The 15,743-nt window shown below is 43.0% G+C and overlaps 1 protein-coding gene across 1 annotated transcript in view; it reads left to right on the top strand.

Annotated features, from left to right (window-relative positions):
* BAALC (BAALC binder of MAP3K1 and KLF4) overlaps positions 1-14,946 on the top strand; it is a 78,048-nt gene extending 63,102 nt beyond the window's left edge. The window contains exon 3 of the mRNA XM_081070778.1: positions 12,565-14,946. Within this exon, the coding sequence (XP_080926904.1) occupies positions 12,565-12,675 (111 nt within the window). The 3' untranslated portion in view covers positions 12,676-14,946. The remainder of the gene's footprint in view (positions 1-12,564) is intronic.
* Positions 14,947-15,743: the final 797 nt, after the last annotated feature.

The raw sequence follows: 15,743 nt of genomic DNA, 5'->3' as shown, positions 1-15,743 counted from the left end.
TCTAGTGTGGATCCTGACATTTGTCCCATCTTCCCCACACTGTGGCCTCACCCTTTGAGCAAGGATGGGCCATGTAGGGAGGAAGCAGCTTTGTTGGGTATGTGGCATGATCCACACACTTGCTTTCCTTCTCACTTCCTGCCTCCATCATCCATCACTTTAACAATTGTGTTCTGCAATTTACAAAGTGCTTTTAGGTCCACTGGCTCATTAAATCCTCCCAAGAGCATTGTGAAGTAAGTATCATCCCCATTTTATAGACAAGGAAGCTGAAGACTGTATGACATGAATAGGCCATTTCAGTGCTAGAGGTGGGTGTTGGTAACTTTAAATTGAAACAGGTGACTGTTAGAAAGGGGGAAGCATTGAGATCTTAAAGTACTTTTTTACTGACGAATAATGTGTTAGTTACCTGTTGTCATAATAACGCTTCATAACAAAGCACATCAACATTCAGTGACTTAAAACATCAATCTTTTTTCCCCTCACCATCAGCTGCAACTTGAATGGGACAGGCCAGAATGCAGGTTCCAGGCTCCAGGTCTAGGAACCAGGTCAAAAGAGCAGAAGTATTCTGAGGTATATTCTTCTCAGGACTATGACAGTGTTAGGGCTCAGGATAGGCCTCCCCAAAATATGCCCCTTTGGCGTATTGATTATTTTGAATTAAAGTTACTTAAGAAACAGCTGGTGCAAAAAGGACACTCTGACTGACCATCCTTTGTCTCTCTGAAAGCAGGAAATAAATCTCATGTGTAAAAGGAGCCCTCCCTGCACCAGAAGGTGGAGAGACCTCCTTATCCCCAGAGACAGGAAATTCAGAGCTGAGAGGGCTGTGGAAAAAAACACACAACTCTGGTTAGATTCTTCACCGATTAAGCAACCAAGCCCAAGTTTCTTTGTCTTATCAACTCCTCATAAATTTATGATTTCTTTGTCTAAAAAAATATAAAATCTACATATTGGGGTCATTTCTTTAGGTCCCATATCTATGAGACCTCCATAGGTATGAAATTAAACTTGATTTTCTCCTGTTAATCTGCCTCATGTCAATTTAATTCCTAAACCAGCCAGAAGAACTTCAAAGGGTAGAAGGAAAGTGTTTTCCTTCCTGGCAACAGAAACCCAAAGAGGCAAAAACAAACTATTCAAACATATTTCATGTCTTGCTTATGTCATACCGACCAACCTCCTATTGGCCAAAGCAAATCTCATGGACAAGCTCTACATCAATAGGGCAAGGAAGTATACTGTGTCCCCAGTGGAGAGACAGCTAAGAATTAGGACCAATAACACAAATCTACTACATGTAACAGACATATAGGAAAATGCACAAATTATAAATTCAGTGAATTTTTATAAGGTGACACACCCATCTTCCATATGAAGACATATAATATTATCACTACTCCAGAAATTCTCCTTATGCCCTCCTCAATCACCATCCACCCCCCACAACATAATTAATATAGGACATGAGGACTATTTTTACAAAAGAAGAAACTAGGAGGTTGGATTCCAAGCCTGCTGCCTATGTGCTCCAACACACAGAATTCAGGCAGACATTCCTCAATCACACAGAAACCATTGCCGTAATGAGCAAAGAGATTTCATTACGGCCATTCACATAGTTAACCCTACTACAAACAAGCCACAGGTTGTGCCTTACAAAAGTTAAAGATAAACCTGCTCTTATTCTTCTTGCACCCTACAGAAGTTAAAGATAAACTTACCTTGGTTCTTTCCTCCTTTTCCCATACCAAGAAATTTCCCATAGGAGCAAGAAAACACATATAAACTCTAGCCTGGGGGATGGAGGTGGTCTCTCTTCTACTAGCAATTAGAGACCGCCACTCCGTCTGGGGTGGCCTTTTCTTACTCTCTGCTAAGTAGACCTACTTTCACTTTAAACTCTATATCGGCTCACATTTGAATTCTTTTCTGTGTGAAGCCAAGAATCTTCTTGGCCCAGGGCTTGAGTCCCCAGTCTGGGGGATTCACTTCTCCGGTATCATAACCACTTTTCGGCATTCAGCAGTGTAGACCAGTTTTATTTTTGAGATTTTTATAAATGGGATCATAGAGCATGTGCTCTTTTGTTCAACATTATACAAATCACCCGTCTTGTTGTGAGTTGCAAAAATTTCATCATCTTTATTGTTATGTATATTCCATTATATGAATACAATTTAACCATTCTACTGGAGGACAATTGGATTGTTTCCAGTTTGGGGCTAATGTGAACAATGGAGCTACTGTGTTTCCCCAAAAATAAGACCTAGCTGGACAATCAGCTCTAATGCGTCTTTTGAAGCAAAAATTAATATAAGACCCGTCTTATTTTAGTATAATATAAGACTGAGTATAATACAATATAATTAATATAATGTAATATAATATAATATAATATAATATAATATAATATAATATAATATAATAATACCGGGTCATCATTTTTATGGCTGAGTAGTATTCCATGGTATATATGTACCACACCTTCCTTAGCTAACCATCCGTCAAAGGATATTTCGATTGTTTTGGTGTAATATTCTTGTGCATTCCCTTCTGTGGACATTTACTTCTTTGGGGTATATACCTAGGAGTGGACGTGCTGACTCATAGGATGGGGATATATGCCCTTAATGGATACTGACAGTAGTTTTTCAAAGTGGTTACACCACTTTACACTCTAACCAGCAGGTGATGAGTTCTGGTTATAGAACAACATGAGAATTTAGAGCAAGTTAGTTGTACTTCATCCTGCTTCCTTAGGCCTGTGATAGCAGCTTTCTAGGCAAAGCACAGGGTGCCATGCACTTTGTTATATTATCTTACTTAATCCTCATGATAACTAAAATGTTGATATCGTTGTCTCCGGTTTTCATATGAGAATGGAGACTCACAGATAACTAAGGAAAGCATTCTCTCACACCACACTCACGTGCACTCTGGGAGCTTGTGGTAATTAAAATGGGGCCAAGGGAAACAGCCCCGGGGACTCCAGCAGCAGTTGGAACCATGTTGCAGGGGAGTGAGTACCAACACACCTGACCACTGCTGGCCCCACAGGACAGATAGTGCGTGCCGATAAGCCATCCGGGCTGCTTTGGTTTTCACAATTCAGTGAACAATGGCTGCGTTGAACTATTTCCAAAATAAGATCAGGGAGCAGATAACTTTAATTTTAAGTGTTCAGACTGTTGCTGAAGTGTATCAGTGGTCTTCCTATCCTGAGACCTCACCAGCCACCAGATGTCCTGGGTCCCTGAAAGGCTAAAGGTTTTTTTCTTTTAATGTAAGGTGTCAGTTTACAAGACAAGTTTACCTCTGATTGAATCTTCTCTCAGCAGCGCTATCTCATACCAGTACAGCTTTCAGCTGCCTAGAATCTGTCCGAGGAAATTAGTTTTCTTCCTATTCCCTCCAGGGCCTTTGACATACCATTTCTTCCTAGCTTGTCTCAGAGTCTGGGCTAAAGCTTCCTGCATTTTCAGTGTCTGACTCAGGCAGTATCCGCTCACCTCTTCCTGTTTTCCTTTGCTTCCTCAAGATGACCTATTAGAATTTCAGTGTTTCCCTGTACCTCACCAGGTCACCCAGCTGATGGTTCTTTGGCACTTTCTTAAAGCTTTCCATTCCTGAACCATATATCCTCATGCGTGTGCCTACTGCACCATCCCCATTCAGGTTTACAAAATAAGTTTGGGTGTTAAAAGTAATCCTTGGTAGGCCTGGAAATTATCCCCATCAGTTCCCAGCAGCACTGTTTGAATTCATTCATCTAATGTTATTTTACTGAGCACCATCGAGGTACCAAGCACTGTTCTAGTGCCAAGATTCCAGGAATGGAAAAAGCATGTATGTCCTCTGCTCTCACGCAGCTGCTAATTTTAATAGGGGTGAGGGTGGGGAGTCAGCTAATATAAATAAATGATCAAAGCATTTATAGATTCGGAATGATGCTGTGAAGGAAATAAAAGGCCACTAGTAGGGGACAGCAATGACTCTAACATACATGTGACCCTGCAGTTCAAATTGCTTTCTGAAGGGTAGTGCGTGGCAACTAAAGTTGCTAATGACTGTGAACAACATATGTCATGTTCTGAGCCTTTCTCCACTTCATGCCCCACCAAACAAACCATATCTTCCTTTTTCAGTTCCGTCTGGCCCTGTCTTATGCCTGGTGTGAATAGGTGCTAACTGGCAACAAGAATGTGACAAAAATGATCTTTCACAAATTGGAACTGACTGTCTCAGCAGGGAGCTCTTTCTCTCTCTCTGTGGCTCCTTCATTTCCTCTATTCACTTGGGACCTTTTGACTCTACAGCATCTGATAAATCATTGACTCAGTCTCCTTACCCCAGCTCTTTCCTGAGCTCAACGAACAACACAAGAGGAAGCTCTGTAGTTGCTTGTTTTCTGCTAATTAATTATTCAAGAACTCTGGACAGCCTCCAAACATTCACTTTCCAACCTGAACATGCCAATTCTTCAGACTTAGGACTCTTGTTTTTCTCTCCCAGAACTACCTCCTCAAGTATTCAGCTAAGGTAGAAATTATTTGTGGATATAGTGCTGAGCACACAAAGCTCTGAGTATGTGGCTGGCTTCCCAATGTGTCTTCATGTCTTTAGACATTGCATCTTGTCAAGTTGCTTTATTATTCTTGGCAAAGTGACCAGACCATGCTAAAGGAATTAACCAATGTCTGCACTGATTCTCAGCTAAGGAGCTTCCTCCTTGTGCTCTCCCTCTCCTCACCCCCCAGTGTCTGATTCTTAGCAAGGCCTGGTCCAGTCCAGGAAAGATGGGTGAAGCCTCACAGAAATGGCTGTGGCCAGAGAAGAAGTCCTGACCCATAAAGTAGGCTAGGGCCCGCCCAGAATTTCTCCTGGTTAGCAGTAATATGAGACATATGAGAAGAGTTTGGAAAGTAAATGAACTTCTAGAAAAACAAAACCAAGACATTAAAAGAGAGAGAGTAAAAGAGACTACTTGGGAAAACCAAAGAGAGGGAGACCTCTTAGAAGGGTACTTAGATATATTCACTTGTCGCGTCCAGCACAACATGAGCTGTGGGAAGCGAGAAGGACGGCTCAAGGCTAAGAAAAGACAGTTGCCAAGAATAGAGTGCAAGTGGGGCCAAGGGACTCAAGCCTCAAGGACTGAGCCTCGAATTGGGCCAACGTGTAGTTTTTATTGGTAAACTTCTAAAGAGGTAATGATTGTTAATCTCAAGATCTGTGTGCTACGTAGCCTGCTGGCTACCTTTCTGAAAGTTCCCATTGTGTTCCAGCTTGTACTTTGCTTTCACACACACGCACATCTCCAAGGAATCCATTGAAGGGGAGGGACCGATATAATTCCATGGGGTCTCAGTTTGCTGAGACTTCCCCTCAAAGGAGCTTTTCCGATATCTCTCCATCAGGCCTCAGTTTGCCGAGGCACTCCCTTGTGAAATCCTGGGAAGAGCGCCGGGAAACAAACGGTTTGGCAGCTGTAAGGCAACACTCACTAGTTTTAGTCTGGCAGTATAGGGATGTAGGGTGTGTGTGTGTGTGTGTGTGTGTAGTGATTTCCACAAAGCATCTATATATTGCTCCTATCTTATGTAGATAAAGAATTGCAAGACTCACTATTTATCTAAGGATCTGCAGAAAAAACAATTTGATTAGAAGCTCTTGGGACAGAAACCTCCTTCTTTATATTCCCTTGACCCCTGAGCCTACTCCAAGGTTATGTACCTACTGTAGTATGTACTTATTAACTACATGTTGATTGAATGAGACCAGACTAATACTTCACTATGATTAGAAAGGTTTCCGAAGGCTTCATTCCCACTCATTCCCACTCCAGCACCACCATCATATGATTGATGACTGTTCTGTGGGAGCCCAGTTGCTTTTCTAACGCAAGTTCTATTGCCTTCCCAGTGTTTGATCTATCTGAGGTTCAAGTTGCAAAGCAACACCTGCTTGCTTTTGGCACTTGATACCTGATAGATAAAAATTCCGGGCTGAGTTAGCTTAAGTTAGAACCTTGCACGGGGCTGCAGTCTGCACAGGATTTGCTCCAGGCTTGGGGAGTTCTTGAGAGTTTTGCCTGAGGCATGGTCTGATGGGAGGCTCTCAACCTGGCCCTTGGCAGACTTGCTAAGATTAAATGTTTCCTGACTGACCTTGCATGAATGCCATAAAGTTTATGAAGCAGCAGCAAATAAATTCATGGAATTCAAGAACAGCTCAAGGTTTGTTACTGTCTGTTTCTACTGGGATTTGACTGAAAAGGAGAAAAATGTCTTGAGTTGCCCCTGACAAGTCTTAGTCTCTAATCTTTTCGGATGAAGTAGAGGAGGAAACTAACATTTTCAGAGTGTCTGCTATGAGCCAGACACGCTATATATGGCGTTATGTTTAACCCTCAGGACTCTAAGAGGTAAGCAGCATCACACACCACCTGGGAAAACAGGCTGGGAAAGGTTAGGTGTTCGGCCAACACGGCACAGGGAGCAGTGATTTGGCTGTGTTGGAATACACACCCAGGTCTGTCTGCCTCCAAACCTGACGATCTTCCTTCCCTTTACCTGAAACAAAATGGTGGAGGATTTAGAGTGAGCTTTGGCAGTTGTGGGAGGCTGGTTGTGGACCTGGGGCCACCATTTTTAGTTCAACTCACCACCTTTGTTGACATTGGCCTTGGGCAAATTGTATGGCCAGAGTGATTTCAGCTGCCTCATTGGAAAAGGGAACACATTAACATTCCCAGCCATCTCTCAGGGATGATGAAAGGAACAGTCAATCAGGAGCATAACTGAAACCTTGTAGGAAAGTTCTATGGTGTTTAGGCAGGGCAAATAAAAGAAAATTCCGTTCCCAGGGATTTATTTCTCTCTCTTTCTCTCTGAAGATTCATCTTCACACATGAGTTCTTCATTAGATGATTTGTTGGGTGTCTATTATGTGATAGGCACTAGGTTAGACTCTGGGGATACTGTGGTGAACACAACAGACTGGGTCCCTTCCTTCTTGAAGTTTACAATCTGATGAGGATGTAGAAAATAACAAGCAAATAAATACATAATCTAAACCACAGGTAAACGCCAGGAAGGAAGTACAGAGTATCAGGCCAGAGAAGAAGATGGCCTTATGCTTGGATATGCTTAGGAAATCCCAGCCACATTTCATAAGAAATCATTCTCTATGATTAGTCTGGGAGAACCATAAGGGTGGCCAGAGCATGGGAGCTAGTGTTGCTTTTCATTGTGCCCTTCTCTATAGTCTTTGATTTTCTTTTACCATAATTATGTATTGCTTTTATAATAAAAAAAGTTACTAGTTATACAGAAAAAGTGTTGTCTGATAAATCATAATCTCAGTAAAAAACCTTCTTTGCTTCATTGTCTGCAAGGAACCCCATGCTAGGTATAGATATATTTGTGGAGTCAAAGTAAAGCTAAGAACATTTCTATTTCCATTTTGGGGGAAAGTGAGAAAAAGCTGTGTAGATTTAGCAGCACTCTTGAGCCTAGGCCTCCCAGAAGCAGCCAGGCTGCCCCCACTTCCACACGGAACGAGCTGGGGTGTTGACTTGAAACCCCAAGAGAAACAGGTCCGTCTGGGTTTGAGGTTGCCAGGAAGTGATCACAGTCAATCTGGTTACCCTTGAGAAATGGCAGCCAATACATTACTTTTAATTAAATAGGCAGTATTAAGAGGACTAAAATCTATGATTCACAGAGTACTAAACCAACAGAAATTAAAATGAGGCAAGGGAAGAATTGAAAAGCTGTAAAACTGGGTGAGAAAACAAGAGGTGGCCCATTAACAAGAGTCAGTGGTGATGACACTCACAAAACAAGAATTTTCGGGGGAGGAAGGATTCAATTAGCAGACAGCCGAAAAAGCTAAAGGTGCCACATAGGCCTCTCTCATCATTAAGTTGGGAACCATAAGATTTTTTTTTTTTAAAGCCAGTAATTGCAATAAGGACACATTTTCTTTTCCTGTCACTAACTCAGGAGGGTGGGATGTTAAATAAAAAGGTTTGGCTAGTTCAAAACCACATCAGAGGGGAGGCTATGTATGTTATACAAAATGTCATAGACCCTGAGGAACAAAATGGGGTTATAATTGTTCTTTGTATCCATATAGCTCTTGTTTCATAGGAGGGGATAGCAACCTACTTCTTGGAACTTCTAGAGAAAATAATCTGGCATTATAATTCTCTTTGCATCTCTTCTTTCTCCCTCTCCTTTGAGCTTAAAACCTGAAGTTTCCAAATGGTAACTAGATTGCAGCTGAATATGCATGCTGCTCTAAAAGGCGTGGGTAGCTTTCCACCGATTCCTCAGGCTTGAAAGCTTCTCTTTAACAAAAGGTTTCCAAGAAAATGCAGTGTTGTTCTACTTGTTTAATTTTCTAAATGCAATATATTGTAATTATTTGAAAATGGATTTGTTTATGGCTTGGAACTTCTGCACCCATCATTGGAACACAGAATTCCAGCTTGTCCTTTATCCAAATGCATACATATCTTGTAGAGTTATTTATTCTTATTGGTATTATTTAGAAGTAGTAGTAGTAGAAATAGTCGAATAAGAAAGTTTTCTATTTAAATTTGGTATGTTTGACTGACATCATTTTGCAAGTAGAATTAATGTTTGTAGGGGCCTGAGGAAGTTCTCAGAATGTGGGACTTTCAATTTTAAAACAGGTCAGTTTTGGGGCAAGCAAGGAGAAGTTGGTCACCCTATTAATGCTAAGTGACATGCTTAATTCTCTCAGAAAAACCTAAGAGGTGGCCTTATTTTCCCAATTTCAGGCAAGGGGACTGAGATTCAGAGGCTAAAGCAACAGGTCTTGTGACAGCTAACAGGTGACAAAGACTTGCACTAAATCTAGGTCTAGCTGGCCCCAAAGCTTGTCATCTGAACACCTCCATCGTGCAGGCTTGTGACACACAGATTTAGGAAATTGCCCCATTATGCTTGGGATTCAAACTATACATGTTCTGTGCCTGTTCTGGGAATGACTGTTTTGTAGCCTTTGACTCTACAGGTTGGGAAATTAAGAATCAGCCAAGTACTGAATATTTGCTGAGGTTTTTAAGCTTAGAAAAACAGACTGAAATATAGAGCAGAACATTTTCTGTATATAATCTTTCATAACCTTTTGTGAAATCTTGCCAGTGACTCTAAGGAAAAGCAGTTAGGCAGTTCAGAAAATTTACATTTCCATTCTGGAAAGCTCTCTTGCTGCCCACCAGTTTGAGGAGAATGCTGTCATCAATTCGGATCGTTTCAATAAGGCCTCTGTGTCTCCATTCCATGCCCCAGTCCTCAACGCTTTTATTCAGCAACACCTGAAATGAAAATCAGATGGAATTAGCCTCATAATTGCCACACTTTTCTTTAGAAAACAAAATTGGTTGTGAGACTTTGAGTTCTCTGCTTTTAGGGAAAAATAAACCTATAGAAGTTACTGCTAGCCCTGGTGCCTGTTCAGGCTTGAAAGAGCAGAGGGTGAGACTGAATCCTTAAACAGTATGGACTACTGATTTTTAAAGCGAGGGTAGACTGACAAATGTGGTATGCTGATGAAGTAGGAATATTTTTCTGGGAGTCCCAAATGATGTAAATGATGTTGGATCTACCGACAGTTTCTGGATGTGGGCCGGGATCCTGTCTTGTGAAGCCGAAGAATGGACACTCGGACCAGGGAGAGGCAATGAGTTGTAAAGGAAGATAGTTTATTAGAGGCAGGAGAAGAGGTTGCAGCTCCCAAGTGGGCGGGGGTCCCGAATGAGGGGTGCCCAGTAACTGAGGCAAAAGCTCTTTTATACCTTCCCTTGCCTGCTTTGGGGAGGGGGCTGGAGCCTTGTAATTGAATTCATCTATCAGGTTTGTCCTGTTTGCTCATCCTGAAGGGATTAACGAACTAACCCATTCCTATCTATCAGATCTGCTCCTTTGTCCTGGGGACGGAGTCCCAGAGAGCTGTTTCCAGACTCTCAGCCTCAGGTGGAAAGGTGTTGGCTCGGTAGTAGATGACTATTAGCTGTGACTAGTTGGCCATCAGCTGTAACCAGTTAGCCGTTGGCCACTGATATAACCCCTGTGCCTGAGCCAGCAAGAGAGGATTGCAGTTAGCAAGTGGGGTTGGTTGGCAGAGAAGCGGACGGCAGATTGTGGATTGTGTGGCTCCTGCTTCCTGTGTCTCCAACCCAGCTGCCAGCGAGAATATAGTGGTATGACTCCCCTATCTATGGCTTCGTGGGTGTTCCTTTTTGGCCTCACCATATCCTGCGTTCTTATGTGGGGAGCGGGAGCTGAGACCCCGCGTGACACCCTGCATGACATCCGGCCAGACGGGATTTGAGATTATCTGTTAACCTCAAAGTGTATTCTCATGTCTCTGTCCTGGAGTGAAGGAGACATTCCAGGACCTGGAGTTTCAGGATGTATGGCTGCTTTTTTGTTTATTCTACCAGAGACCTTCTGGTCTACCTAGCAATCATACTAACTAACCTGTCTCACTGATGCGTTCATTCATCCATTTATTCAACCAAAGTTATATTGAGAGCCTACTATGTCTCAGACTGTGGCAGGCACTGGAAACACGGAGAGGAAAACAATGAAACCCTCTCTCATTAAATCAATGGATAAGGCTAACATTGCATATAGTTAAAATTACCCTTAAACATCCTTCAAATCGCCCATGAAGTATTATTTTATGTCAGGTTCCCTAAAAGTAGAGTCTGAGATGAGGATTCTTGTGCAAGTAAGTGATTGTGAAAGAGTAATCTCAGGTGAAACCCATAAGGAGCGGGGGAAGCAGAGTGAGGCAGAGGACCGAGTTCAACAAACACGTGAACTTTACAGAACACCTGTGGTGTAGCCTGGGCCTGATCCCAAGAGCGCTGAAGCATGAATGATGTCATAGATTCATAACTCCCTGAGGCAAAAGGGCCAGCCTTTTGTGTCCCCAACAATCAGGCATTGGTTTTGGGTTGCCTCCAGGACACTTCTGGGCAAGGTGGCTCCAATCAGATGAGGGCAATTCTCAAAAGAAAGGTGCTGATGTGAGCAGTTAGCAGCCAAAACTCACAGCAGTTGCGGGGTAGAAGCATCAGAAGAGTAAAGGGAATCTGAAAGGGACATTGCCGGCAGCAGGATTTATGTGACATGTTAGAAACCTGCATGTCATCTGTTAACACAAGCAACAGAGCAATTTAGTTTTCTCCGGTGGTGCAACAGTCCACCATTTCTTTGGATGTACTACAGATGAAGTAGTTGGCTTGCATTCTGGGCTGCACTATATGAAGAATATGTATCTAGCAACAGTAGACTCAGATCCAGCTTGGGGAGATGCTCACACCTTGGGGAACGCTCCTGCACATGTGAGACTGTTTCCCAGGAAGACTCTGAGATGTCATTATTAGACAGGATGTTCATTGGGAAATGCCCTGTCAACACCTGTGGGGGAGGGCTGGAAGCAGGAGTGGGCAGAGGGAGAAGTTGAGCCACAATGCAGGCCTGACAGCAGCCCAGACAGACTGAACCCCATGGGGAGCTCTGGAGCTAAGTGGCCTGTCAGAGCTGGCCTACTTTGGGCCAAGTGGCCAGGCCTTTGTACCCCCATTTACCCCTTTCATTGTACCACCTTGGGAAGGTCAAGGCCCTGGGTGAGGTGGCTCTCTGCAGCTGAGGCCGCTCTGAAGGGACAACTGGAGGGTCTTTGCTGACCACACTCTCTGCAGCCGGGCAGCAGTTCCTTTCTGGAACGGGGATTGGACGGTACCTGTCTCTATCCATCCACAGTGGCGATGACCCATAGGCGCATCTTGTGCTCACTCCCAGCATATGGTCACTGAGTGGAATGGGCACAGAATTGTCCCCCACTACTTAAAGTTGTTTCCTGTGGAGGGGGGATGAGGGGCTTGGGCATATTTGGTTGAAGAACCTACAGTTTAGTCAGTGGTTTAATATTTAATTCATATTTAATATGAATTCTGGACTTCTATCATTGGTGTATCTTTGCTTAGAAGTGAGTAATCTATCCTATCCTATTCTTTACTTAGTAAGTCTTTTTTTTAATTTTTTATTTAGTGACAGGCACTGTGCTAAGTACCTTACATCATTACTTTATGTAATCCTTACAATTTTACAGATGAGAAAACTAAGGGTTAGAGAAGTTCGAAAATATTTATCCATAGTAAAATTATATAGTCAGTATTGAAACCAAAGTCTGTCTGACCCCAAAGCTCACACCCTTAACCATGCTGCTAAAACCAACTATGAAACCTTTCACATTACCTATTAACGGACTTTAGCTCATTCATTCAAAAATTTTTACTGAGCATGCCTCATGCCAGGCTCTGTGCTAAGATGGTACTATTAGAGATTCAACAGAGAAACCTATGAAAAGAAGCATGTGTTCTTGTGGGTCATTCTTCCTGCCTCTGTGTGTGTGCGTGTGTGTAACAATCTCAAGAAATTAATGCAAACGTGAGGGTTTTAGGATATTTTCTAGTAACTCAATCCACTGTGTTAAATTTTTTCACAGGCTAAAAGAGATGCCAAGCGAATGTCAGCAAAAGAAGTCACCATTAATGTTACAGACAACATCCGACAGGTGGACAGAAGTCGAAGAATCACAAAGAACTGCGTCAACTAGCAGAGTGTTTAACTAGAAGGGCAGATGGGCTCCTTTGGTGCCCGTCACATACCGGATACCACCAAGGAAACTTGAAGAAGCAGATGCCCCTCGCTGAAAGTGAGCGCTGCCGAGTGCCTTGAGAAACAGTCTATGGGCAGTCCACAGCTGTCTGAGCTGTTGGGACATTCTCAGCCTCCTATTTTTCACATAAATGTATTAACAGCAGTACTAACATGTGGTAATAAATGGCAAATGTGCAGGTCAGTTTGCCTCTTTGCAACTCCTGCAATTTGGTCTGATGTAAAAGTGGGGAGCTAAAGTCACAGGCCAGTTTATGAAACTGAAAGAGAAGGGAAAATAAAAGGGATGAGTTCCGGGGTGAAAGAGGCACACGTCCGCTCTCTGCTCTCCTGGCCACAGTAGTGTACACGGTTTCAGGCAAGCTCATTCTTTAGTTCTTTCTTTTTAATATCACCATTACAAAGCTTACTACGTTTGCTTAAAAGTTGGCTTTCACCCAATTCTAAATCCAGACATATAACAAATCAAGAAGCAGGGAAATTCCCTGTGATTTTTATTTCCTGAGCTCAGTATGAGACAGGTTCAGATAGAATTTCACACAGACTAACCCCACCAACACCCACAGCGTGTCTTAGGGAGGTCTCTATGATGCCGTCACATCCGTTCCTCATCTGCCTCCAACGTCTCCCCACGTGTCCACGTCAGCCTCTGTACAGCCATATCACAGTCATAGTCAATGCATCCTGGTTTCATAGCTTTCCAGTTCTTTTTGCTTGTGTTCTTCAGTGTTTTCTCTCTCCAGTCGGGTCATTTGCAATTGTTAGTCAAAGACTGGGCATTGCTCACAAGATGGAGATAATCCAGAACACATTGGCAGCCCACACAGCTTCGTCTACCCTCTGTGTACACAGTCCGAGGACTGTGTCATTTTGGTATCTGCAAAGGAATTGCTTGAAAAAGCCAGTACCTGGTGGACATGCATTCACATTGATATGGATTGACCCAACTGCGTTAGAAATCAGGTAGCTGATGCATAAAAATATAATAATGTTAAGAATAAAACGTTCTGGCATTTCTTTGAACATGTTAAGGTGGAAGTATTTCCCTCCAAAGTAATGTAACATGATTTTTAAAGGACTGTTAACATGCCTGGGCCTGAGAAAGGTAGGACTAAAGTTGTACCAAGGGATACCAATAAACTCCATGTTTAGCAGAGCTAGGCAGCCTGATGGTGTGTGCTTGTATGACATAGTCCAGAGAATTGACATCAGCTGGTTGCCATTCAGATACTAGGCATCCTTACCTGCCAACTCTGTCACTCCTCAAACACAGCTGGCAGTGTCCTTCCCTCCCACCCTTCCTCCCTCCTTTTCCTTTTTGCTTCCTTCCTTTCTTCAGTATATTTATTCATTAAACATTAAATGCCAACCCTGTGTCAGGTGCGACGCAGATGCTGAGAGATCTAAAGTCGGGCCAGTCCCGATTGCGTATCCGGAATGTGACCGTGGACTTAACAACCAGGAGACTGGCTGAAACACTGAGGTGTCGTGTGTGTTGTGAATTGTCCTGCAGTGTAAGGTCAGTTTTATACTCAGGACAGGTTTCTGTCTTAAACTCCAGACCTGGGTCTTCTCCTAATCACGGTTTAAGACTTCATCATACACAGAACTACAGTGTTTCCAAACCTCTATTATTTTGTGATTCTTTGAGAAAGGGTTTCTCAGGAACTTCATGTTTTGAAATTAAATAAACAAACAAATAAATAAAGTAAAAGCAAAATCAGTGACCCCTATGTCCCCACTTGCATTACCCAGCAGGAACCCCCATCAGCCAAGGTGGGTGTTGCTCCTGCAAATTCAAGGGCTTACTCTTCTAGGGCACATGCATTGCGTTTTTGTGTAGGGTGTTCTTTCACCAGTCACTGCTGTCAGCCACGAACTAAGCCTAGTTTCTCTTTACAACCTTGTTTTTCATCACTTGATGGCTGCATGTTGTTTGAAATTTATCAAATTGAGAGGAAGTCTCTGTTTTACATAGAAACAGTTTCTCACTTCTGGGGGTAGAAGGGAATAAAGGGCATATATGATCTCTCCGTCTCCAGAGCAATCTGGATTTTACCAAGACAGTCATCAGAAGTTAAATGATGCTATTGGAAATTCAACTGGCAATTTTTTCATGTGTGTATGATATAGGAATTGATTCTTACTATCCTCTTAGCATAATGCTTTCTATTGCAAAGTTTGTGTCAATAAAGTCATCCATTTCAAACATGTGGACAGTTACAGAGAATCTTTACTGGAACCTTAACTTTGTGTATAGAGCTGCTTCGATTTTTTTTTTCCTTTTAAACAAAAAGGCCTTTCACATAAGTGATTCCTGTAAGTCTTCCAAAAAGCCTTGCGGAGTAGGTTAAGAAAAACACTATTAGCCCCAGTTTACATATATAAAAGTATTTATGGTCCATTCAACCAGTAAGTGATAGAGCAAGGATTCAAGTGAGGAAAGTTGGTCTGCAAACCTAGTGCTTTTTCCACCATATATATAACATGATGCCTTTCCTGACAAGAAAGTCTAGCACGGCTGGGACACTCAGCTACTTGAAGGGGAGTTGTCACTGAGCCTGAGACTAGGCTGAGCTCAAGTCTCAGAGGGTGGTGGCAGTGACTAGAGAGTGCTGGTGAGTTCTTGGGAAGTTTGCGTCTGGTTCAGGCTCCCTTATCCCTCCAGAGAGGGTGACACTGACCTAGTGTGACAGGACACCTTTGGTAAAGGTCAGAAAGAAGAAAGACTTCACGATTCAGAGGAAATTGAACTTGCACCCTCAGAATTGCTGCCAAGACCTAAAGATGAGGGAAGCCATGGCAACCAGGGACCTCCCTCCTCTGCCAGCACCCCAGGCACTCCTTGGACGTACGGACAAAGGACTGTCCCTCCTCGCCCTTTCCCTGCTGCCCACCCCCACAGCACTCCCAACCCCACCTCCCAGGCTACCAGAACACACTCCTGTTTGCCTTTCCCATCTAAGCCCTGCTAACCTCCACCTGCTTGTGACCCTCACTAGCCCC

Source organism: Rhinolophus hipposideros (assembly GCF_964194185.1).
Source record: "Rhinolophus hipposideros genome assembly, chromosome: 13".
Lineage (NCBI taxonomy): Eukaryota > Metazoa > Chordata > Mammalia > Chiroptera > Rhinolophidae > Rhinolophus > Rhinolophus hipposideros.
Note: the sequence above shows the minus strand (reverse complement) of the source record. Positions and strands in the feature narration are given on the sequence as shown.